Consider the following 21,269-nt stretch of genomic DNA (forward strand, 5'->3'; position numbering starts at 1 on the left):
CGGTGCCGGGCCGCACCGATCAGATTGTTGACATGTTGACAACTTGACACACGCGAGACATCAACCCTAGGCAGGTACGATCTGTAACGAGCCGGACAATGAGCGCAGTGGAGGAGGTGTCGGGCTCTTCGGACTGTCGAGCATGGCTGGCGCGCATTTCGCCTCGGCGATTTTGATCCGACTCGCTTCCCGACAATGTGCCAGCCAGCGCGGCCGCATGCACGCTCACCTCACCGGCAGCATCGTGGCCAACGGGCCAGCATCCGAAATGTCGCCAACGTGCATCCCAAATACACCTCGGACCAGCGCCGGGATGGCCAAGTCGGCGGGGCGCCGAGTGGCGTTCGAAGATGGGCCGGCCGTGGCTGCCCAGGGTGGGGGAGGTGTTCGGCGCCCACCGAGCCTGCCCCCCCTCCCCCTCCCCCGCCTTTGCTCTCTCCACCACCTCCACAGGACGTCTCCGCTTGCCTGCGACACGAGCTGACAGGCCCGTCCAAACGAGCAATTGACGACCGCGAGGCCAAGCAGTCTGCAAGCTCCCCGCGCTTGGCAGTGTGGGGCATTCCCCCTGCCACCCCTTGATCTCGGCCATAGTCCGGCTCACGTGCGCCTATCCTTTGTAACAGACGTCATGCCCTCCCTCTCTGTCTGCGCACTCGACAACCAGACGACCTGCGTCTACTCCACCTGCCTACCCCCGGTACCCTCCCCTCGGGGTCTCGTTTGCATTCATCCACATCCCTGCTGCCTGCTCCCTGCAAGCTGCCAGCCCCGCCCACGACAAATACCAAAAACGTCGTAGGAATATCCAACTCGAGAGCCGGTAGAGCAAGCCTCATCGTCCTCATCCCTGCAAACTGTAAGTTGGATCACCGAGGTCACCAGGCCAGGGCGGGCCGGCGCAAGGCAGGCGGACCTGTTATACCTTTGCCAGGCTCGACTTTTTGGACGTCTTGCTCCACTTGTCCCATCCACCTCTCCACCACCACCACCACCACCACCACCCATCATGGCGACGCCTTTGTTGACCACGCCACCAGAAGACGCAGTCCAGCGAGGACCGTCCCCCAAGCCAAAGACTCATCCCGCAATGGAAGGCCCCGAGCTTTATGACAAGGCTGGCACGCCCATCCTGGGCATCCAGGTGGGTAGGCAGCGGCAAGAGGTGAAGCGGTAGTGCTGACACAATGGTAGGACTATGCCCTTATTGGTAACTTGCGTGTGAGTAGCCAACTGTCGGGGCGGGCGTTGGCGCGACCGGCGTGACGGGCGCGGGCGTGCTAGATGACGTCGATGCTGACATGCCAGACCGCCGCGTGCGTGAGCTTGTCCGGCTCGATCGAGTCCATGTGCATCCCGTACTTTGACTCGCCGAGTGTCTTTGCCCGTATCGTCGACGCCGACAAGGGTGGCCACTTCTCCATCACCCCGTGAGTCGGCTGTTGGAGCGACTGTGGAACGCCCGCCAGCTGACGAACTCAGCACCACCGCCTTCAAGCCGAAGCAGGTCTACCGCCCCAACTCGAACATTCTCGTCAGCAAGTTCCTGTCGGAGGACTCGGTCGGCTCGGTGACCGACCTCCTCATCCCCAAGGGTGCCAACGAGTCGGGCGCGCAGACGCGCTGCCCGCTCCCCTGGCTAATCCGCAAGGTGGAGAGCTTGCACGGCAAGGTCAAGTTCCGCATGGAGTGTGCCCCGGCCTTCAACTACTGTCTTGACAAGCACACTGCCGAGGTGAGTTGGCCGGCTGAATCTGGGTTGTGGCGCCTCCGCTGACACTCCCCTTTCAGCTCGTTCACGACGACTCGGCCGCCACGGCTTGCACACACAACGTCAAGGCTCTGTTCAAGTCGCCCAACCTCAACCTCGACCTCCGCTACCTCTGCGCGTCTGAGGACCCCGAGGTCGACGAGCCCCACATCACGCTCAAGGTCGAGCGCCTCAAGAACCGTAACCTGCTCGGCGACTCGATCGTCTCCGAGTTTGAGCTCGAGGAGGGCCAGGTCGTCTACTTTGTGCTCCGCCAGATTGAGAACGAGGAGACGGGAACCAACGACAACGACGCGCACCAGCTCCGTGCCAATATGCTCGGCATCCCCATCGACGAGATCAGAGCCGCCGCTCACCTCCTCCGTCCCGCCCACAACCCCATCGTCACCAAGCAGCTGCTCGACAACCTCATGCGCGACACGCTCAAGTACTGGTACCACTGGATCAGCAGGAGCACCTACCGTGGCCGCTGGCGCGAGGCTATCCACCGCTCGGCGCTCACCCTCAAGATGCTCGTCTTTGAGGAGACTGGTGCCATTGTCGCGGCGCCGACCTTCTCCCTGCCCGAGTACATTGGCGGTACTCGTAACTGGGACTACCGGTTCACCTGGGTGCGCGACACGAGTTTCACCATCTACGCGCTTATCCGCCTCGGCTTCACCGAGGAGGCCAACGCGTTCGTCAAGTTCATCCTGGACCGCATCAAGGACCGCAACTCTGACGGCTCGCTCCAGATTGTGTACACGATCCACGGTGGCAAGGACCTGCCCGAGGTCGAGCTCACGCACCTCGAGGGCCACAAGGGCTCGAGGCCGGTGCGTATCGGCAACGGCGCCGTCGACCACCTCCAGCTCGACATTTACGGCGAGCTTATGGACTGCATCTACCTGGCGCAGAAGTACAGCGCGCCGCTGAGCTGGGACAGCTGGGTTGCTGTGCGCACCGTGGTCGACTACGTCGTCGGCATGGTCAACCACCCAGACCTGTCTATCTGGGAGCCCCGTGGCGAGCACAAGAACTACACCTACTCCAAGGTGATGATGTGGGTCGCGCTCGACCGCGGTCTCCGCCTCGCCGAGAAGCGCTGCCTCCCGTGCCCGAACCGCAACAAGTGGCTCGAGACGCGCGACACGCTGTACACCAACATCCAGGCCAACGCCTGGAACCCCGTGGGCAAGTTCTTTGGCCAGAGCTACGAGGAGAAGGACGTGCTCGACTCTGCCGTGCTCATCATGCCGCTCGTCTTCTTCATCTCGGCTGCCGACCCGCGCTTCACGTCGACGCTCGACCGTATCCTGCGCACGCCCAACAAGGGCGGTCTGACGATCAACTCGAGCATCTTCCGTTACGACGTGACCAAGTCAGACGACGGCGTTGGCGGCGAGGAGGGCGCCTTCTCGCTCTGCACCCTGTGGGGTATCGAGGCGCTCACTCGTGCGGGCGTGTACAACAAGCACTACCTCGAGCGCGCCGTGGTCATGTTCGAGGACTTTATGCGCTTTGGCAACCACGTCGAGCTGTACTCTGAGGAGATTAGCAGCGGTGGCGAGGGGCTCGGCAACACACCCCAGGCGTTCTCGCACGTCACGCTCATCTCGGCCGCGTTCAACCTGAACCGCGCGCTGGGCTCGCGTGTGTAAAGTACGTAGCAAAGACAAAGAGAAATACAATGTACATTACCAGCAAATCAATGCAATGTATGCGAGTTAGGCTATGATACTATGGTGTGGTCTCGAGTTCGAACTGGGCAGAGGTGAGGGTGGCGGCGTACTCGTCCTTTGCGAGGATGGTGATGCGGCCTAGGATGGCGCGTTCCTTCTCGCTGAGCTCGGGCGCAGGGGCATGCGGGATTCGCGGCGCGACGCCGCCAAGCAGCAAGGCCTGGAGCTCGTCGATGCGCTCCTCCTCCGACTTGGGCGGCTGCCGCACCGCCTCGCCCCGCACAGTGGCCATGTCGACGACGACGAAGCGCGCGGCGACCTCGGCGCCCTTCCACGCCGACAGGCGCACACAAATCCGCGCGGCGATCTCGCGCGCGGCGTCGCTCCACCCGGCCTTGGCAGTGCCCTCTGTCCCGGTGCCCGGCCCCGCCTTACCATTAACCAGCAGGGCGACCTCCTCGGCGCCCGCCCAGCGGAGCACCGCGAGCGCCTCGCCGCCCCACACGCCGGGCGCGACGTGGACCACGAGCCGGCGCACGGCGCTCAGGTCGAGCGCGTGCCGGTACCGCTCGTCCTGGTACCAGTAGTAGCTGTCCCGCGTGGCGCCCGAGGGGAAGAGCACGAGCGTGCGCGGCGTGCCGGGCGTCGGCGAGAGGGTGTACACGCCCTGCGACCACCCAGCTTCGGGGTGGTGCACGCGCACCGTATGCACCTTGCTAAAGGCCGGCGGGAGCGCGAACGGCGCGGGCAGGCGGCGGCGCGACGCGATGGCCAGCGGCACGAGGGACGTGTGCACGTCCAGCACGGACGGGTGGGAGAGGGTGTGTGCGAGCCGCAGCGTGCCGTCGGCCGAGGGCGGCTTGCCCTTGTCCGTCCGTAGCGGGCGGGGGAGGGGGAGCCGGACCGGCGCGTGGTCCGCCAGCGAGGGCACGCGGCCGTACGCCCTCGAGCGGAGGGAGAGCGCCCCGCCGTCGTCCGAGACGGAGATGACGGCGTGCTGGAGGAACTCGGCGTCGACGCGGTCCCGGAGCGTCGAGGACGCCGCGCGGAGCGCGAGGAGCGACGAGCGCGGCGCGTAGGCGAAGATCGCGTCCAGGAGGTGCGGGTACGCTGTGGCGTCTAGGGGAGACGTCATGGGGGTGAGTGGGATGAAGAGGGGGAGAAGAGGTGAGAAGACGAGGCGAGACGAGAGATAGTGTGGAGATGTAGATAGATCAAGACGCCTGCTGATCAAGGTGTCACAGACCTTGTGACGACGGACGGGCGCTGCCGACATTGTCGTCATCGGGCGAGGCCGACCAGGCGGGCGCAGATTATGGCGAGGGATATGTAACGCTACAGTTCGTTGGGGCGCAAGCACCGCGGCGCAGCAGGCGATCAGATCGACACTGAGGAAGGACCTCGCTCCCTCCTCCTCCTCGTTGCCCGCCACAAAAACAATGCAACTTCCCTCCTGCACGAGGCCGCAAAAGGATAATCCATTAGGCCACGACGGGGATCGAACCCGCAATCTCATGATTACAACCGTCAGAATCGTAGTCATACGCCTTGCCATTGGGCCACGCGACCGGATGGGAATTTCGGATCCGGGTGCCTTAAGGATCGGCGGGTGGTGCGCACGGACAATGGTGATCGTCGCTTCGTTCCATCGGTAGTCTTCTTGTTCATCGCATCAGTCGAGACCTGCCCCACACAACAATGTACAACATGCACCGTGTGTTCTCTACCACAACCCCTTGTACGCCCTGCGCCCCGCCCTATACCCACCCTAGCGATCGCTGTCTAGGCCATCCTCGTCGCCCATGACTGGGCTCTTCCACTGCTCCTTCACGCCGATACACTTGCTGCACTGCTGGTCGGACGCGAGGCCGCGCGTCACGAGGGTCACGAGGAAGGCGTCCCGCGAGGCGGGGAACACGAGCGCCAGGCAGATACGCGCGAGCTGTCGTCAGTAGCGCACGTTGCCACACACTCACCGTATCGTGGTCCTTGATCAGACCCGCAAACGTCTTCTTCGTCTCATCGCTCGCCCCGTCCAGCATCTTGGTCCACGCCTCCAGTCGCTCCCGGTCGAGGGGGTACACAACCAGCCTTCTCACAATATCGGTGGCAGGATCCGTGCCCGAAATCAGAGTGCTCAGCACATCTGGCGGCTCCTCGACCGGCCCGTCGTAGCTCTCGTCGTCGTCGCTGTCGTTTTCGTGCGACGGGATGAGAGCCCGCAGGCGGACCCACTCGCGCCGGCGCACCCACCCCCACCAGTTGAGCCACCCCGAGTGCTGCTTCCACCCCTTCTGGTGGAACCACAAGTTGTAGCGCCACCCCTGCTCGTCCGTGTTGCTCCTCATATTGACCATCCACGGCGTGAGCCACACCCACGCCGGCGTTGGCGTCTGGTACGTCTCGAGGTCGTACCCGGTTTTAATTGTCTTGCGCTTGCTCTTGTCCTTGTCCCCTGCGAGGTGCATCGGCAGCGTAAAGCCTGATGGGTCGGACGGCAGGAGCCCGCGCGCGGAGTACCACGACTTGCCGAGAATGTAGATACCCCGCTGGTTCTCGTACATGACTAATGTCATGTCAGCGGCGGCCATGGCCTGTTTCGACTCACCCTCCCAAACATATTCTCGAGACTTGGGTGCCAAATCGCCCAGCTCGCCGAGCTCAGCCTCAGAGTGGATCGTCTGCCCGTCCATGATGAGCTCAACGTGCTTGCCCATGGCCTCGCAGTCGGCGGTATGTGCGTCGGCCCGCACCGCGGCGTGCATAGCCTCCGTGTCGAACGCCAGGTCTTCTTCCTGATGCGGTGTATTATGATGCGAGTGCAGTGACGACGACACGGCCGCAAGAAGCTGCGGGCGGCGCCTCCTGTGCCCCAGCAGCGTCGCATTGATCGCCTGCTCCTCCACGGCGCTGGGGGTCGAGATGACGGGCGTGGAGATGACAGGCGGTGACGGTGGCGACGGGGGTGACGGCGGCGTCAATGAAGACGACGCGGCTGGTGGCTCCTCGGATGGCGACCCAGCCCGCGCAGAGGGCGGTGTTGACGACGGGTCCTCTCCGTCGCCGTCGCCGTCGCCGTCGCCAGCCCCCGACCCCGCACCGCCCGCTCCAGCCGCTGGCGTCGCCGTGCCCGAGCCCTTGGCTGAGGGCGTGCGCGGTCGCGAGGCCGAGGAAAAGTGGATCGAGCTGGCTGCCGATGCCGTCGAGCGCGGCGCCATGGCGGGTGAAGGGTGCGATGTGTGATTGTGATCAAAAGGGCAAAAGTCAAAGAGTCTGAGGGCAGTGTTTTGAGTGAGGAAACTCGGGAGTGTGCGATGGGTGCTGAGAGGGGAAGGGGCATGACGTCAAACACGGTGCGTGCTCTCCCACCGCCTTGGAAGCAACAACGCGCACGCACACGCACATCAACAATGCATGCACTCTCCTCCTCTCCTCGTCACAGTCAAGTGCAGGCTTGCTATTGTTATCCCATCTCGCACCTCTGCTCGACGACAGTGAAGTCAGCCAACCCACTCGCACTCGGCTCCGCGTCCCGGCCAGCCCGCCATGACTGCAGCGTTGACGACGACCCGCCGCTACCACCAGCTCGACCCTAACAACAATTACCACCCTCGACTCGACCATTTGCCACCAACCCGCACTTCACCACATCACTTCCACCACCACTCGTCCGTGTCCCCCCTCGCACACATGGACAAGCTCGACACGCTCGAGCTCTCCCCAGGCAAGGGCCTCGGCCTGTTCCGCCTAGGCGACACGCTCTGGCACGTGCTCGACATCCTCCGCTCGCGCAAGACCGAGGTGCCCAAGATCGAGGTGTCGTGGGATCCTGACGTGAGTACGCCGGCGCCCGGCCTACATAGCTGACAGAACCAAGAACGCCCACAAAACAGCCGTCACTGTACACGCTGGGCCTGTTGCCCTCCTCTTCCCTGCGTCGCGCGAGCAGCGGCTGGCACTCATCCATGTCGTGCTGGGCGAGCAGCAGCACCTCACTCTTACCTACCAGGGCCAGGTGCTCGCTTCGAGATCGCATCAGCTCACGCGTGCCGGTGTCTCCAGAGCCCTTGGCCCGACGTTCGGCACGACGGGTGCAGCGCGCCTCTCGTACCCTGGCGTCGGGTTCGAGCTCGCGCCCGCAGGAGGGCGTGAGGACTTGGTCGTCGCGGTCAACGTGTCCCCACGCGAGGAGGGCGTTCTGCCTACAATCGAGCCGCTGGCCCAGTGTGTTCTCAAGGTGAGGGAGTGGGTTATGGCGCGACGCTGATGGAAGCCCGGACGAGGAGCGACACTGTACATCCCGCACGCGGTCGAGATTGTCCTGGGCGAGACGACGTCCCAGGATCTCTTGGTCGATCTCGGCCCACCACTACGGACGTACTGGAAAGAGGACGACCGCCTAGATCGCGTCTGGGGCCAGGAGCGGGACGCGGACGCGAACGGCCAAGAAGCAGATACCTCCAACTCGTGCTTCTGGAACTACTTCCAGCACGGGCTCGACTTCCTGGTCACAGACGGCGTGGTGACCAAGCTGATTGCGTATTCAAACATTGTGAGTGAATGCGTGTGTGGGTAGAGCTGACTAGTCAGCCTGGTACGCCTCAGTTCCAGCAGTACGCCCGGTGCCCGTGGGTTGTCAACTCGGACGCCATCGAGCTCGACTTCACGTCGCCGCTGTCTTCATTCAGAACACATTTGTCCGGGGCGACACCGGCAGCCGCACCACCACCCTCCAGCCACCTGACGGTCGAGTCTGAGGGACCGTCGCGCACAGGCACACCAGCGGGCAAGAAGAAGAACAAGTCGAGGTCTCAGACTCCCAGCGAGGCTCCGACAGTAGCCACGACTACCACCCGGGCTGCGCCTGCCGACGTTCCAGCCGACGCCATGGTCCTCGATCGGACTGTCGAGGGCGGCCTCGACGGCGTCGTGGGCATGGGCAGTAGCCAGCTTGTCGGGTTCGACGGCCTCATTGTCGAGGTCGACGACCGCAGCGGCGGCATCTCGTCTGTGCAGGTGTGGTGGCGAGACGACGATGCGTGATTGGTGTACTCCATCCCTCCTCTCCTGTTGTATAGAACGCACGTACATTGAATTGCTGAGCGCACGGATTGTATGCATTAGTCTTGAGCGGCGCCGAGTGCGACGACGACGACGGCGACGTGGAGAGGTGCTTCAGTTGCATGCATGCATGCCGCCGCCGTTTCCGGGGTCTCTCGGCGTTAGGGTCCGGCGCCGCGTGTTTGCGCGCCGCGTCCCTCTGCCCTCATGCCCTCCACCCCGCCGCCACTGGCGTGCCGCCGCCGTGTTGTTGTCTCAATCGGCCTGGTAACCACCAACCACCCAACATCGCTTTCACTCATTTACAAACACCTTCTCGGCGCCCTTTCGACCCATCTTCTTGCTGTACCACCACAAACAAACGGCGTAATTGTATACTAGGACCTACCCATAACCCATCGCGCGTGCATAACAACATGCCAGGCAGACGGAGCCGACGCAAAACGCCTACGCCTCCACCGGCTCCCTCTGAATCAAACCCGGCCTCGTCTCCATCATCTTCCTCCTTATCTCCCGTCCGCTCGGTCGCATCTCTCGACTTTGGGAACGAGGACGGGACACCTGTCACTCCCCTCGACGTCACACTGGGCGAGGATGACCTCGGCGAGATCTCCATCGACGCGGACGAAGTGCCGGACGACGAGGCGCTCACCGCGACGCAGGAGGGCGGCGATGAGGCCGAGGAAGTAGACGGCGAGGACGGCGACGAGGAAATCGAGGCCAACGTTGAGGTCGAGGCCGAAGCCGAAGCCGAAGTGGACGAGGAGGAGGAAGAAGAGGAGGAAGATGAAGAGGAGGAAGAGGACGATGAGGAGGGAGATGAGGAGGAGGACGAAGACGAGGAAGAGGGCGGGGACGACGACGAGGAAGAGGACGAGGATGAAGAAGAAGAGGAAGAGGACGACGACGAGGAAGATGGGGATGAGGAGAGTGCGAAACCCGACGAGTCTGTCGCACCGCTGCCTGGCGCCGGCCAGACATTCCGATACCCCCCGGCGGTGGAGGATATTACGACAGTGTCCGAGCGTCAACGCGCCTTCAAAGTCGCACGGTTTGTCGCGTGCTCCATTGACGGCTGCGACTGCTCGGGTCTCGAGCCTCCATCAGGAAGCAAGGTGGTTCTGGACATTGCCTCCAACGACGTCGACATGGAAGCCAATGGCGGTGAAGGAGGCGCCGATGCCGACCTGCGTACCGACGAGGGCTGGTGGCGAGCGTGCGGCAAGTGCACGCACACTTGGGACGGTGACGAGGGCCACGTGTTTGGAAGCGACGTGCCCGACGTGGAGAAGAGACGGCGGGAAAAGGTCGTTGGGCGGATCGAAGAGCTGCTGCAGGTGAGTAACGAGTGGGATGGGGTGACGTGTTGTGGGGCTGTGTGTGGATGGATGGATGGGTGGGTGGGTGGCGAGTGATGGGGGGGCGCGGGGCGGAAGGGGGCGACGACGAGGGGGCGCAGCGCATCGCCGCCGTTGCCGCCGCCGCCGCCGCCGCCGTGGTGATTCTCCCACTGTTGCACCATTGTTGACATCCACAGGACGAAGACCTTTTGACCACTTTCCCTACCCCACACCCAGAGTCGACAGAGTCACTCTTCAGACAATTGACTCAGTTCGTCCGACCATCCGGCAAGCGTCCAGCTGCACCTCTGCCTAGCGCATACGACATGACTGAGAACGGCACCCCCTTTGACGACGAGGCTGGAGAAGACGAGGAAGGCCGCCCCCGCAAGCGATCACGCACGACCGCCGAGCCAGACGAGGACAAGGCGGGCGAGGACGCGGCAGCCGAGGGCGATGGCGCTGCCGCAGCAGCAAACGGCACGGGGGAGAAGCATTCTGGCAAGGGACCCGCCAAGAAGAAGTCGGGTGGCGGTGGCGCCCGATCTGGCAAGACAAGCGGCAAGACGGCCAAGCCTCGCACCCTGGGGACGGCGCCGGCGGGCGCAGCAGCGGCCGAAGGCGATGATGACGAGGACGAGGACGACACACCACTTGCTGTGCAGCGCCGACCCGAACTCGACGACCGGGAACGCCGACGACGCGCCGAGATCAAGGAGAAGGAGCGGCAACGCGAGGAGAAGATCCAGCGCGGAATCGACGGCGAGACGGACGAACAGGTCGTCATGTGGAACAACATCGAGTTACCTCAGCTACCGCTCCGCCCAGCCATGATTGAGCAGCAAGCCTCGGAGATTACGCTACCGGTCGTCTCGTCGCGCAACCCGACACCTGTGGCCACTGTTCTGCTCATCGGCCTCAAGAACCTGTTCCAGAAGCAGCTGCCCAAGATGCCTCGCGAGTACATTACGCGTCTGGTGCTCGACAAGAACCACATCTCGATGCCGATCGTGAAGCGTGGATGGAAGGTCGTGGGCGGGATTTGCTACCGACCGTTCGAAAGCCGCGGCTTTGCCGAGATTGTCTTCTGCGCCGTCGACTCGTCGGAGCAGGTCAAGGGTTACGGCTCGCACCTGATGAACGCCCTCAAGGATCACGTGCGTAAAGCACACCCTACGATCAACCACTTCCTCACGTACGCCGACAACTATGCTGTCGGCTACTTCAAGAAGCAAGGGTTCACCAAGGAAATCAACTACCCCCGTGAGCGGTGGGTGGGCTACATCAAGGACTATGAGGGTGGCACGATTATGCAGTGCTCGATGCTGCCCATGGTCAAGTACGCCGAGGTGCACCAGATGCTGGCGGACCAGAAGGCGGTGAGTGGGCAGCGGCTTTTGAAAACGCCATGTCGAGTGGTCAGCTGATAAGCGTGGTAGGCAATTTTAGCCAAGATCCGAACCATCTCCCAGTCACATGTCGTGCGATCTGGGTTGGACGTCTTCAAGAATAGGAAACCAGGGCAGGAGATCCGCCTGAGCAAAGAAGACATCCCTGGGCTTGCGGAGAGTGGCTGGAGCCCCGACCTCGATGAAATGTGCGTGGCCGCGGAGGTGGCTGAGCGCCGCCTTGCGAGGCACTGCTGTTGTGCTGGATGCTGACCCTGGTGCGCAGACTACGCCAACCGAAGCGAAGCCCACACCATGCTTTGTTGCAGCAAGTTCTCAACGACCTGCAGAACGACCCCTCTGCATGGCCGTTCGTCAAGCCTGTTGACAGCAACGTCGTGACCGACTACTACTCTGTCATCAAGAGCCCCATGGGTGAGAATTTTTCCTTGGTTTTGCAATCCAGCACCGGGTTGTGCAATCCGGAGGCCGGAGATATGACGATGGGAGGCACTAACACATGCCACAGATCTGTCTACGATGGAGTACAAGCTTGACAACAACCACTACATATCGATCGACGACTTCGAGACCGACGCGAGGCTTATTTTTGCCAACTGTCGCCAGTACAATGGGGAAAAGAACCAATACGCCAACCTGGCCAACAAGTTGGAGCGATCGCTTGACCGCATTCTCAAGAGACGGCAAGCCATGGCGTAGGGGCGATGGGCAACACAACAAACTGTCACCGCGTGAGGTGATTTGGAAGAGTGGGTGGCGGAGGAGGCCCAGGGGAAAGGGTTGGGTCTGGACTCGAGTCTGTGACGTCAGGTTCCGGTTGTTCCTTGTTTTGCGGAGTAACCCCCCCGAGCGAACTCGAGCTCGACGTCATGGCGGCCCGTACCACAGACCACTTGTAGTCGCATGTATCGACCCAGGCACGTTTATCCCCAGTCTTTTCTTGGATTGTTTGCCAAGACTGCTGTTCCCGCTGTGACGTGGGCACGGTGTTTGGAATGTGACCGAGTAACACGTAGCGGGGTGGGTCGGGTGGGTCGGGTACGTCGTGCGACGAGGAGTGATCGTGCGTGGGTGCGTCGTGTGCGTCGGCGTATTGGGCCTTGTTGTTGCGGCATGAAGCGCTGTGGGCGGCAACGGTGGCTTGGAGTTTCCTTTGCTCTAGTCTGTTTTTCGGGCGAGACGGCGGAGAGAACAAGGTTTGCATGCGATGTGGGCTGCGCATAGGGCTGTCATCGGAGAAGCTTGTTGCTGGCCAGACAATGACAACAGATCCACGACGACGCCGCGAGGCGGGCGCCACTGGCCACACTGGCTGACTGGATGGCTGGCTGGCGGTGCGAGCGGCCACCACCACCACCACCACCACGACGGCGTGAGCACCAGGAATGTGCGGGCGGGTGCGTAGGGGCGTCCGCCTTGCAGCCCGAGTTGGACAGTGACAGCAGCGAGCACGGCACGGGTGACACGCAGCGCAGCAAGCAGCCTCTTCCTTCCCCCACTCTCATTATTACATTCGCGTCTTGTCCCCGCGCCGGTCCCTCGCTCAGCAGGTGGGCATTTGATCGTCGTCGCCGGCAGCGAGCAGCAAGCTCTTCCTCTCGCGCTGCCCGCTAGCCGCATGCCAAGAGCAAGCAAGCGTGCAGACGCACTTTTTTTCTTCCCACTGTTGCATCCGAAGAGTAGTGCAGAATACATCATCAGGAGTAGCGGTAGGTGCCGCTGTGGTCATTGTACTACTGGCCCATGTGATAGCCGTGCCGTCATTACGCACTTGGTCCCTGGCGACGCTCCACAAAAAAAAAGGGACCAACACCGAGCGAGTAACGGGAAAGCACTGCAGGCAGGACCAAAGGACCACCAAAGGAAGACACAAAGCCGGCCGCCCGAAAGGGTTCCTGAGGCGGCGCGCGCCGGGTGGGCAGGTGATGCTGTCTGTGGGGGCCCGAGGGCAGAGGAAGGTGGCCGTGCTCTTCTACAGCATCATCTGCAGCAAGGGAAGCAAGGAAGGGAGAGGGGAGGGAGGGAGAGCAAGGGAACGCGTGGAAGGGGAAGGCAGGGGAAGGACGCAGAGCCAGGCCCCGGCTGGGTGCAGTGAGTACACTGTAGGAGGAATCTCTGCGTGACGTGATGTCAGTCTGTATTCATTTGCCGAAGACGATCAGTCGTCGTCGCGCTGGCTGGCTGGGTAGACGACAGGGCTGTGCTTGTGCTTGTGCTTGTGCTTGCTCCGCTCCCTCCGATCATTTAGGCCAGGAGCAGGAGCAGGAGCATGGGCGGGCGCACCGTCAGGTCAGGAACGGGACAGGCGTCAGGCGCAAGGCGGCAACAGCCAGCCAGCATGAGGTCAGCCAGTGGTGGCACCCCAGCCCAGCGGTGCCAGAGCCAGAGCCAGGGCGGCAACCAGCTAGACAATAGGGCGCGCAACCTCCTAGTTTGGGCCAATTAAGCTGCAGGGCGGGGACTCTGCATCAGCTGCTCCACACCAGCCAGCCAGCCAGCCAGCCAGCCAGGCTAGAGTGAGTGACCGCCTGTAGCGCAACCATGCAACGCCTGTTATGACGATTGTGTCCAACGGCCTTGGCCATCTGCTCTCATCGTTCGTCACTCCACCCACCTACCCACCCGCCTCCCACTCCCACGTCTGCCTGCCGTCTTTCCTGCCTTCGGGCCAACCCTGTCGTGCTGTCGGGCTGCGCGTAACAGCAGACAGACAGACGACGCACCCCGCGCTCGCGCGTGCCGCAGGACGTAGATCCAATCCAACCCGAACCCGATCCGGCGGCATCCACCTCGTTGTCGTCAGTCGCCAACGACGAGATCAGCTCCACAACCCACCCCCGTGCCAAGGTTTTTTTACTTTTTTTTTTTTTTCTTCTCCGTCGCTGCCCCGCGCACACGCGCGTGCAGACACCTGCTCAGCTGTGCCTCCCCCGCCTAGCCTTGGCAACACGTGAAAAAGTGGTGCTGGTCCTACTGCGTCACTGGGCGGCCCCGTTTTCTACATCTATCGCCATCTTCGCCCCCTACCTCCGCTCAATCCCCTTCCTCCTCGTTATCATCCTCGCAGCACTCGTACCACAGCAACTCGCTACCACTACTCTACTCGTGCGACACATCACCGCACCAACCCCGCTCGTTACTGCTACTGTCTATCTGTCGCCTGACGAACGACAACGACCAGACGCGACATCTACCGCGACAAGAGGTCACAACAACCTCGGCTAGTTAACTCGTTTCACCCTGCCGGCTAGATCGCACGTGAACAATCGACGAGCCGTCAACGACTTCTCTCTCCCCTCAAACCAACGACATCACCACCACATCTCGTGTTGAGTAGACGCCCCACCAGCTCATGCCACCAGCAGCAACCCTACTGCCTATGAACACGCCTTTCAACAATGTTGGACGTGGTCCAGGCTCCCGTTTACCCCCACACCTCCAGCCGCCACACGCACAGGCGTCCCACATCCAGCAACTAGACGCTGCTACGGGCGCTGCGGCAGACTATGGTCCTTCACGACTCGCTCCATCGTACCAGGCGCCGACGCCCCAGCCATCATGGGGACAGGCCAACGCCGCGGCCGTCCAGTCGTTTGGCCAGCCAATGATGCCCACCATCGGCATGGGAGGCTACGACCCAAACGTTGTCGCTGCTGCCCAGCAGCAAGGCATCATGAACCGCTCGTCCCCTCCCCAGGTCGCGCCCGGAAACGGCCGGTACTACTCGCACGAGCACACCAACAGCAATGGCTCGGTCACCGCCGCCTTCCCCCCGGTCGAGATGCCCTACATCGGTATGGGCCCTTCGATGAGCTGGGGCGCCGCCATGTCTGATAACGAGGGTAGCATGCCCGGGCGTGCGGGTGGTGGTGGCGGTGGCCGCCGCGATGACAAGCGCCCAAATGGCCACACGACCCAGCCCCCAGACGCAGACTCGCGCCCCGGCACCGCAGGCAACATGCTCGACGTGGCTGCGCAGTCTGGCCAGCTCCGCGGTTTGAATAAGACGTCGCCCGACGACGACGAGGGCGAAGACAAGGTCGACCACCGCAAGCGAAAGCGTAACCGCACCATTCGAAGCTGTGTGCCCTGTCACAACCACAAGCGCAAGGTGAGTGTGTGTGGAGGGAGGGAGTGGAGCTGCTTGGTTGCCCTGTTTCAGGGGTGGCGCTGGCGCGAAGAGTGGCTGCGGCGCCGTTGCTCCGTCGCTCCATTGTTGCCACTCCTCCTGAGAATCACAATACAGTCGCTGACCATGCATCAGTGCGACAGAAAGCGCCCATGCGGCCGATGCACTGCACTCGGTCTCACCGGATCCTGTGTATACGAGGTCGATGAGCAGCGTGACCCGTGAGTGTTTGCCACCATGCCAAAGAGTTGTGGAGCGTGGAGCCAAAAAAAAAAAAGCGTGGCAATCTTGGCCGGCACTTGCCACACCACACTGCCTCGTAGTCGCTGACATCAACACAGGAACGACCCAGAGGTCATCGAGACGGATCGCCTGCGCCGCCGCATCGCAGAGCTCGAACAGGTGGTTCGTGAACTACGCCAGCGCCACCCACCGCGCAACGCCACCGCTGCCGCAACCGCCGCCGCCGCCGCCGCCACAAACTCGCACCAGTCATCACCAGCCCCGAGCTTCGGTGACACCAGTCGCCGGGCTATTGTGGAGCGCTACACGCGCTTCAAGAAGGGCGACACAGGCAACCAGCCCGTGTCAGAGACGTCGCCCACGGGTTCGTCGACCAGCACCCGAAGGGACCACTATGCCGAACCATACTCGGCCAACGCGCTGGCGGGCGAGGAGATGGTGTCGGACAACACGGGCCGCCAGGCATTCCTCGGTGCCCCCGCGGGCAAGCCAATGCTCCGCAGACTCAGGGAGATCCTGGCTGGCCGCGGTAACGCCGTGGTCAACACGGACGAGCTCATGAACATGCCCGAGGACACGGCCTTCAAGGGCTGGTTTGGCAGCACGCGCAACACGTTCCCCTTCACCACCATCTGGAGCCACGAGAACTTTATCGACGAGATTGTCGGCCTCTTGCCCACGTCTGAGGAGGCGGAGCTGCTACTCACGGCGTTCCTTGACGAGATTGCCGTCCTGTTCAAGGCGTGGCACCTGCCCACCCTCATCGAGGACTACCGTGCCTTCTTTGCCCTCCCCACATCGGAGAAGCGCACTCAGCCTCTGGCCAATCTTTCCCTCTTCGTCATGGTATGCTCGCTCGGCAGCATGGTCCGCGCGAGCATTGGTGAGATCTTTGGCCATTCGGGCAACAGTGCCGCAACGTCACCCGTCGTCAACATGAGCGCCCACAACGGCAAGGACCACACGAGCAGCCGCCTCCAGAGCGAGCTCTATCTTTCCGCCGCGTTCCAGGCCTTGCGTCTGTGTTCATTCCTTGCCAACCCGACGATGGCCACAATCCAGTCGCAGATCCTCGTCAACATCTACCTCATCCACAGCGAGCGTGCCGCCGATGCTTGGAGCCTCACCGCGTCGCTGGTTCGCCAGTGCATCGCCATCGGCCTGCACGTCGACCCCACCACGTGGGACTCGAGGATCTCGCTCCGCGAGGCCGAGGTCCGCCGCCGTGTCTGGTGGAGCGTGGTCGGTCTCGACTGTCTCCTCTGCGTTTCGTACGGCCGCCCCGCCGTCACAAACTACTGGACTTGCCAGCTACCCATGGACCGTCCCGATGACATGCTGTCGGACGAGCCGGGAAGTGCGCTCGCCAACGGCCCGACGACCAACGCCCTCGCCTCGGAGGTGACCGATGAGACGTTCCACGCAGCCTACTTCCAGCTCACGCTCCCGAGTCTCGACCTCCTCAACCGCGTGTTCCACGTCGACCCCCGTGTCGCGCGCGAGTCGTTCATGGGCTGGTTCCCGGCCTCGACACAGAACCAAGATCTCTTGCCCATGTCTGCCACGAGCAACACCTACGAGGACGCCATCCGCCTCGGTCGCGACATCTTCGAGTGGTACGCTCACGTGCCCCGCGGCATGCGCTTCGAGCCCGACGACAACCCGGACGACTACGTCAGCTCGCGCGGTCGGGCTCAGATCAACCAGACGCTTGCGCTGGCCGTCAAGACGTTTATGCTTGTTCTCATCCTCCACCGGCCCTACCTCCGTGCGGACCCGTCCGAGTACCCCGAGTCGGCCGACCTGTGTTTCCGCGCCGCACACATCATCCTCAACGCGTACGCAGTCATGTCGCGGACCAAGAGCAGCATTGTATGGTCGTGGTGGACCATGTCGTACCGCGCTTTCCACGCCGGCACCGTGTGCGCCTTCCTGGTTGTCCGCGACCCGGGCACCGAAGTCGCCGAGCAATGTCTCCAGGACCTGCGCAACGCGGTCCAGATCTTCGAGGGCCGCAAGAGCAACTGGAACGTCATGCACCCGGTGCAGGGTGACCTGTGCGCTGGTCTTGCGCAGCTCGAGAAGCTCGCCACTGCTGCGACACAGCAGTACCGGACGAGCCCGCTGCAGCAGCGCACGAGTCCTCACAACGGGCAGATGTCGGACCGGACACACCCGTCGCCGATGCCCATCTTCCCAGGCTTTGCTGTCGACCCGTCGGTACCGACGTTCCCGCCGGCGATGCAGCAGGTATCGGCCACGGACGGAGTCGAAGGCCTTGGCTTGGCCACTGACGGTGGGCTGAGTGCCGAGGTCCCCGCACGCCAGGCGCCCCCGCGTCGCCGGACTTCCGAGCTCCCCTTCCTCCAGCCGTGGCAGATGTCGACGGCCGACCCCAGCCTCAACACTTCGTTCGGCATGGGCAATGCCACCAACCAGGCGGCGCCCGAACCGCTGTCCCAGATCTGGGCATCCATGTTCTCTGTCAAGATGGACCGCGACGGCTCAATGAACAACAACGCACCTATCCCGACCGCGCCAGTGTAATACCACATCACGTCTCAAACAAGCTCGTTTTCATGAAATCAAACAACCAACCACGTCAAAGCAACACACCCATGCACCCAAACTGTGAAAATATCCCATTAGACATACCTGTCTCACCTATCTATCGACCGAATCAAACTTGTAGGCGTCGACTGGCGGCCACCATGACCCCATATCTGTAGAGTTGGCATTGTCTTGTGTCGCATATGTACATTGCATGGACGAGATGCAGATAGATGCACGAGTGCACGAGCGAAGCGAGTGCGCGAGTGGGGGGTTGGGGTGGGCAGCGGGCAGGAGCGCAGTTGTGTGGTCGGCCAACTTGGCTTGATTCCAGTGGCCCCGCCTCATTCCGGATCTGGCCGCCAGAGTGGGGGCCCGGCGAGTGGACCGACCGACGGCCAAAGCCAAAGCCAAAGCGAACTTGGTTCACGCCATCTTCGTCTCGTTCGACAACCGACCACCATGGCGACGGCGGCACTACTGCAGCAGCCCGCCCCGGCCCCCTCGGCGCTCTACTACGCCCTCCTGGCGGCGTTCCACGTCTTTCCAATCCACGCGCCGCTCACGCTGTGGGTGTTTGACGCGCCGTTTGGCAAGTTTGCAAAGAATGTCTGGGGGAATGTCGATGGGAATAGGGCTTGGGTGGTGATGGAGGCGGTTGCGGTGGGTACACACACGCGAGCGCAGCAAGCGTGCACCACAAGCTCCCAAGCTCCCGAACGCAGGCTGACCCCCCGCAGCCGGCCACCTTCCTCGCAACACTCGCAGCCCTCGGCCCGCCGTCAACCTTCCACGCAAGCGTACTGGCAGGCCTATACCTCCTGCACTACCTGCACCGCGCGTTCGTCTCGCCACTCCTCCTCGCTCCCCCGAGGGCACCGCTACACCTCATCGTCGTCGCCGCCGGCATCGTGTTCAACCTCCTCAACGCGAGCTTGTTGGCCCGGACGCTGGTGTACTTCCCCCCTGGGGGCGGGTGGACTTTCCGCGTCGGTGTGGTGCTGTGGCTTGTCGGGTTCGCGGGGAACGGTGAGTGTGGGCTTTGGTGTGGAGGTGGTGCTGACGCTGTGCTCTTTCTGTGATGTCTGTCGGCGCTCGTTGCTCGTTGCTCGCCCGCCCGCGTCCTCGCTTCGCTCGGACGCTCGCCCGCGCAGTCTACCACGACGAAATCCTGCACGACCTCCGCCGCGCCCCCGGCCACCGCCTCGTCTCGCCCCAGATCGACGCGCCGACGCGGAAGAGTGCGGCCGGGGGCGGGCGGTACAAGGTTCCCCTTGGGGGGCTGTTCGCGCTCGTGTCGTTTCCAAACTACTTTTGCGAGTGGTAAGTCGAGCGAGCGAGCGAGCGAGCGCCGCGCCGAGGGCGGGGCGCGAGTTGGCTTCCTGGTCAAGCAACTTGAGGCCAGGCGACGGCCTTGAAGCAGAGAAGCACCGCAGCCGCGCTGACCCCCGACTCCGCAGGATCGAATGGACAGGCTACGCCATCGCCCTCTCCCCACACGTCCTCACCCGCACCCCCCTCTTCCCCGGCGTCATGCTCGCCGCGCCGTGGGCATTCGTCCTCGCCGAAGTCACAGCCATGCTGCCGCGCGCGGTGCGCGGGCACGCGTGGTACCGGCGCACATTTGCAGACTATCCCCCCGAACGGCGGGTGGTCGTGCCGTGGGTCCTGTAGTGCCGGTGTGCCGACTCGCATCTAGAAGAAAGAAGCTGTTATACATTGCATAGTACACTGCATTGCATGGGTCTAGTGGGTGTGGGGTTGTTGGGCTCGTGAGTCCCCCGAGATCCCGCCATGCGAAGCTGCGCCGCCGCCTCCACACGGCGCCTACGTCTCCACAACGACCGGCGCATACTCGCCCTCCTCGTCCTCCTCGTCCGAGTCCTCATCGCCCGCAGGCAGCGGGCCAAGAGTCCACCCGAACCGCTTCGCGCTGGCCTCGAGCCCGGCCCACGCAGAGCGCAGCTTGGGCGCGAGCGACCACCAGCCGGGGGAGCCGAGCGCGTGGCCGAGGTTACGGCGGAGGTGCTCCAGCTCGTCCTGGTACACGACGTCGAGGTCTGGCAGCTCGGTCTGGAACGCGGTGAGCGGGAGCGCGTCGAGCTGCGCCGCCAGTGTGGCCACGAGCTGGATGGACACCTCGCGCGCCGCCTTGTCTGCGCCGTGCGACTCGGGCGACGCCGTCGCACTCGCGGAGCGGCAAAGAAGGGTCAGGAGGCGGCGGTACGCCCCCAGCGCGGCGTACGACCATATGTTGAGCACTAGGATGAAGGCGAGCTGTAGCGTGCCGAGGAGGGCAGCGGGGCCTACATCGTCGTCAGCAAAGCCAACCCCACCGCACCGTACTCACCGCCCACCTCCGCCACGACCTTCTCCCAGAGCACGCTCTTGTCGCTGACCCACTTGGTCCTATCGTCGCCCGTTGCGCCGTCGCGCCAGCTGCGCTTGAGGTCGAACACGGGAAACTTGAGGGTACGTAGCGGCCCAGCCGCCTTGGCGAGGTGCGCGACCTCTGCGTCCGTTTCGCCATCGGCGCCAGCGAGGCCGTCGACGCGGCCGTCACCCAGAACGGTGGTGACGATCTTGGTCGTCACCGCGCCCGAGAGGCGCTTCCACACGTCGAGCTGACCAAAGGGGTACGGCGCGAGGCCCTTATCCAGTCCCTGCAGCTCGGCGTCGCTCACGTCGGTGCGCGGCGCGCCAACATCCTCGCTCGCCGCGTCCCACGCCAGCGCGACCCGCTCCCGCGGCTTGAAGTAGTGCACGTAGCCTGATCGCAAGGGGAGTGTTGACGCCGAGCCTGACGCGGCCGCGGGCGACCAGGTTAGGATGTGCAGCCCGGGCGGGAGGAACTTTGTGCCCGAGAAGGCCTTGACGGCGTTGAAGCTGCGAGGGGGTCAGGGGGCGAGAATGAGGAGGAAGGGGGACGACCACTCACACCCCGTCGATGCCGTACTCGCTGCCTTCTGGCAGCCCAGTCAAGACGGCAAAGCACCCCGCGTCCCAGAGCGCACGCGCCTGGTCTGGCGTGAGGGAGGAAGTCATGCCGAGTGAGTGAAAAGTGGAGAGTAACAAGGAGACTGTGACGTCGATCGTCGACTTGTT

General features: G+C 63.2%; 8 protein-coding genes and 1 non-coding gene across 9 annotated transcripts; 5 read left to right on the forward strand and 4 right to left on the reverse strand.

Moving 5' to 3' along the window:
• Nucleotides 1-695: 695 nt before the first annotated feature.
• Nucleotides 696-3,411, forward strand: SPAC4H3.03c (putative protein; the record flags this gene model as incomplete). The annotated part of the gene is made up of 6 exons (XM_062770655.1): nt 696-859; nt 1,041-1,144; nt 1,195-1,221; nt 1,309-1,430; nt 1,483-1,735; nt 1,792-3,411. Exons 2-6 carry the CDS (start codon nt 1,091-1,093, stop codon nt 3,409-3,411), a joined length of 2,076 nt encoding a protein of 691 aa, XP_062626639.1. The 5' UTR covers nt 696-859; nt 1,041-1,090.
• A 79-nt stretch (nt 3,412-3,490) lies between these two features.
• Nucleotides 3,491-4,567, reverse strand: LOC62_03G004133 (uncharacterized protein; the record flags this gene model as incomplete). Its single annotated transcript, XM_062770656.1, has 1 exon — nt 3,491-4,567. The coding sequence occupies one exon, from the start codon at nt 4,565-4,567 to the stop codon at nt 3,491-3,493; it is 1,077 nt and encodes a 358-aa protein (XP_062626640.1).
• A 347-nt stretch (nt 4,568-4,914) lies between these two features.
• On the reverse strand, nt 4,915-5,001 carry LOC62_03G004134. Its single transcript is given in 2 exon segments — nt 4,915-4,951; nt 4,966-5,001. It is a non-coding gene; the product is annotated as a tRNA-Arg (tRNA).
• A 199-nt stretch (nt 5,002-5,200) lies between these two features.
• On the reverse strand, nt 5,201-6,552 carry SPO73 (Sporulation-specific protein 73; the record flags this gene model as incomplete). Its single annotated transcript, XM_062770657.1, has 3 exons — nt 6,041-6,552; nt 5,409-5,998; nt 5,201-5,374 (listed from the first exon to the last, which is right to left on the reverse strand). Exons 1-3 carry the CDS (start codon nt 6,195-6,197, stop codon nt 5,201-5,203), a joined length of 921 nt encoding a protein of 306 aa, XP_062626641.1. The 5' UTR covers nt 6,198-6,552.
• A 307-nt stretch (nt 6,553-6,859) lies between these two features.
• LOC62_03G004136 (uncharacterized protein) lies at nt 6,860-8,566 on the forward strand. Its single transcript, XM_062770658.1, has 4 exons — nt 6,860-7,266; nt 7,310-7,669; nt 7,706-7,984; nt 8,023-8,566. Exons 1-4 carry the CDS (start codon nt 6,979-6,981, stop codon nt 8,473-8,475), a joined length of 1,380 nt encoding a protein of 459 aa, XP_062626642.1. The 5' UTR covers nt 6,860-6,978; the 3' UTR covers nt 8,476-8,566.
• Nucleotides 8,567-8,909: 343 nt separating this feature from the next.
• GCN5 (Histone acetyltransferase GCN5) lies at nt 8,910-12,175 on the forward strand (the record flags this gene model as incomplete). Its single annotated transcript, XM_062770659.1, has 5 exons — nt 8,910-9,830; nt 10,031-11,212; nt 11,273-11,430; nt 11,508-11,656; nt 11,751-12,175. 5 exons carry the CDS (start codon nt 8,910-8,912, stop codon nt 11,939-11,941), a joined length of 2,601 nt encoding a protein of 866 aa, XP_062626643.1. The 3' UTR covers nt 11,942-12,175.
• A 1,633-nt stretch (nt 12,176-13,808) lies between these two features.
• On the forward strand, nt 13,809-18,410 carry yanR (Transcription factor yanR). Its single transcript, XM_062770660.1, has 3 exons — nt 13,809-15,353; nt 15,507-15,592; nt 15,713-18,410. Exons 1-3 carry the CDS (start codon nt 14,595-14,597, stop codon nt 18,159-18,161), a joined length of 3,294 nt encoding a protein of 1,097 aa, XP_062626644.1. The 5' UTR covers nt 13,809-14,594; the 3' UTR covers nt 18,162-18,410.
• A 216-nt stretch (nt 18,411-18,626) lies between these two features.
• SPAC9.08c (putative protein) lies at nt 18,627-19,865 on the forward strand (the record flags this gene model as incomplete). Its single annotated transcript, XM_062770661.1, has 4 exons — nt 18,627-18,827; nt 18,905-19,193; nt 19,319-19,487; nt 19,625-19,865. The coding sequence occupies 4 exons, from the start codon at nt 18,627-18,629 to the stop codon at nt 19,836-19,838; spliced, it is 873 nt and encodes a 290-aa protein (XP_062626645.1). The 3' UTR covers nt 19,839-19,865.
• Nucleotides 19,866-19,907: 42 nt separating this feature from the next.
• On the reverse strand, nt 19,908-21,217 carry AAR2. Its single transcript, XM_062770662.1, has 3 exons — nt 21,103-21,217; nt 20,506-21,050; nt 19,908-20,470 (listed from the first exon to the last, which is right to left on the reverse strand). Exons 1-3 carry the CDS (start codon nt 21,207-21,209, stop codon nt 19,992-19,994), a joined length of 1,131 nt encoding a protein of 376 aa, XP_062626646.1. The 5' UTR covers nt 21,210-21,217; the 3' UTR covers nt 19,908-19,991.
• Between the last annotated feature and the right edge of the window lie 52 nt (nt 21,218-21,269).

This window comes from Vanrija pseudolonga, chromosome 3 (genome assembly GCF_020906515.1).
Source record: "Vanrija pseudolonga chromosome 3, complete sequence".
NCBI lineage: Eukaryota > Fungi > Basidiomycota > Tremellomycetes > Trichosporonales > Trichosporonaceae > Vanrija > Vanrija pseudolonga.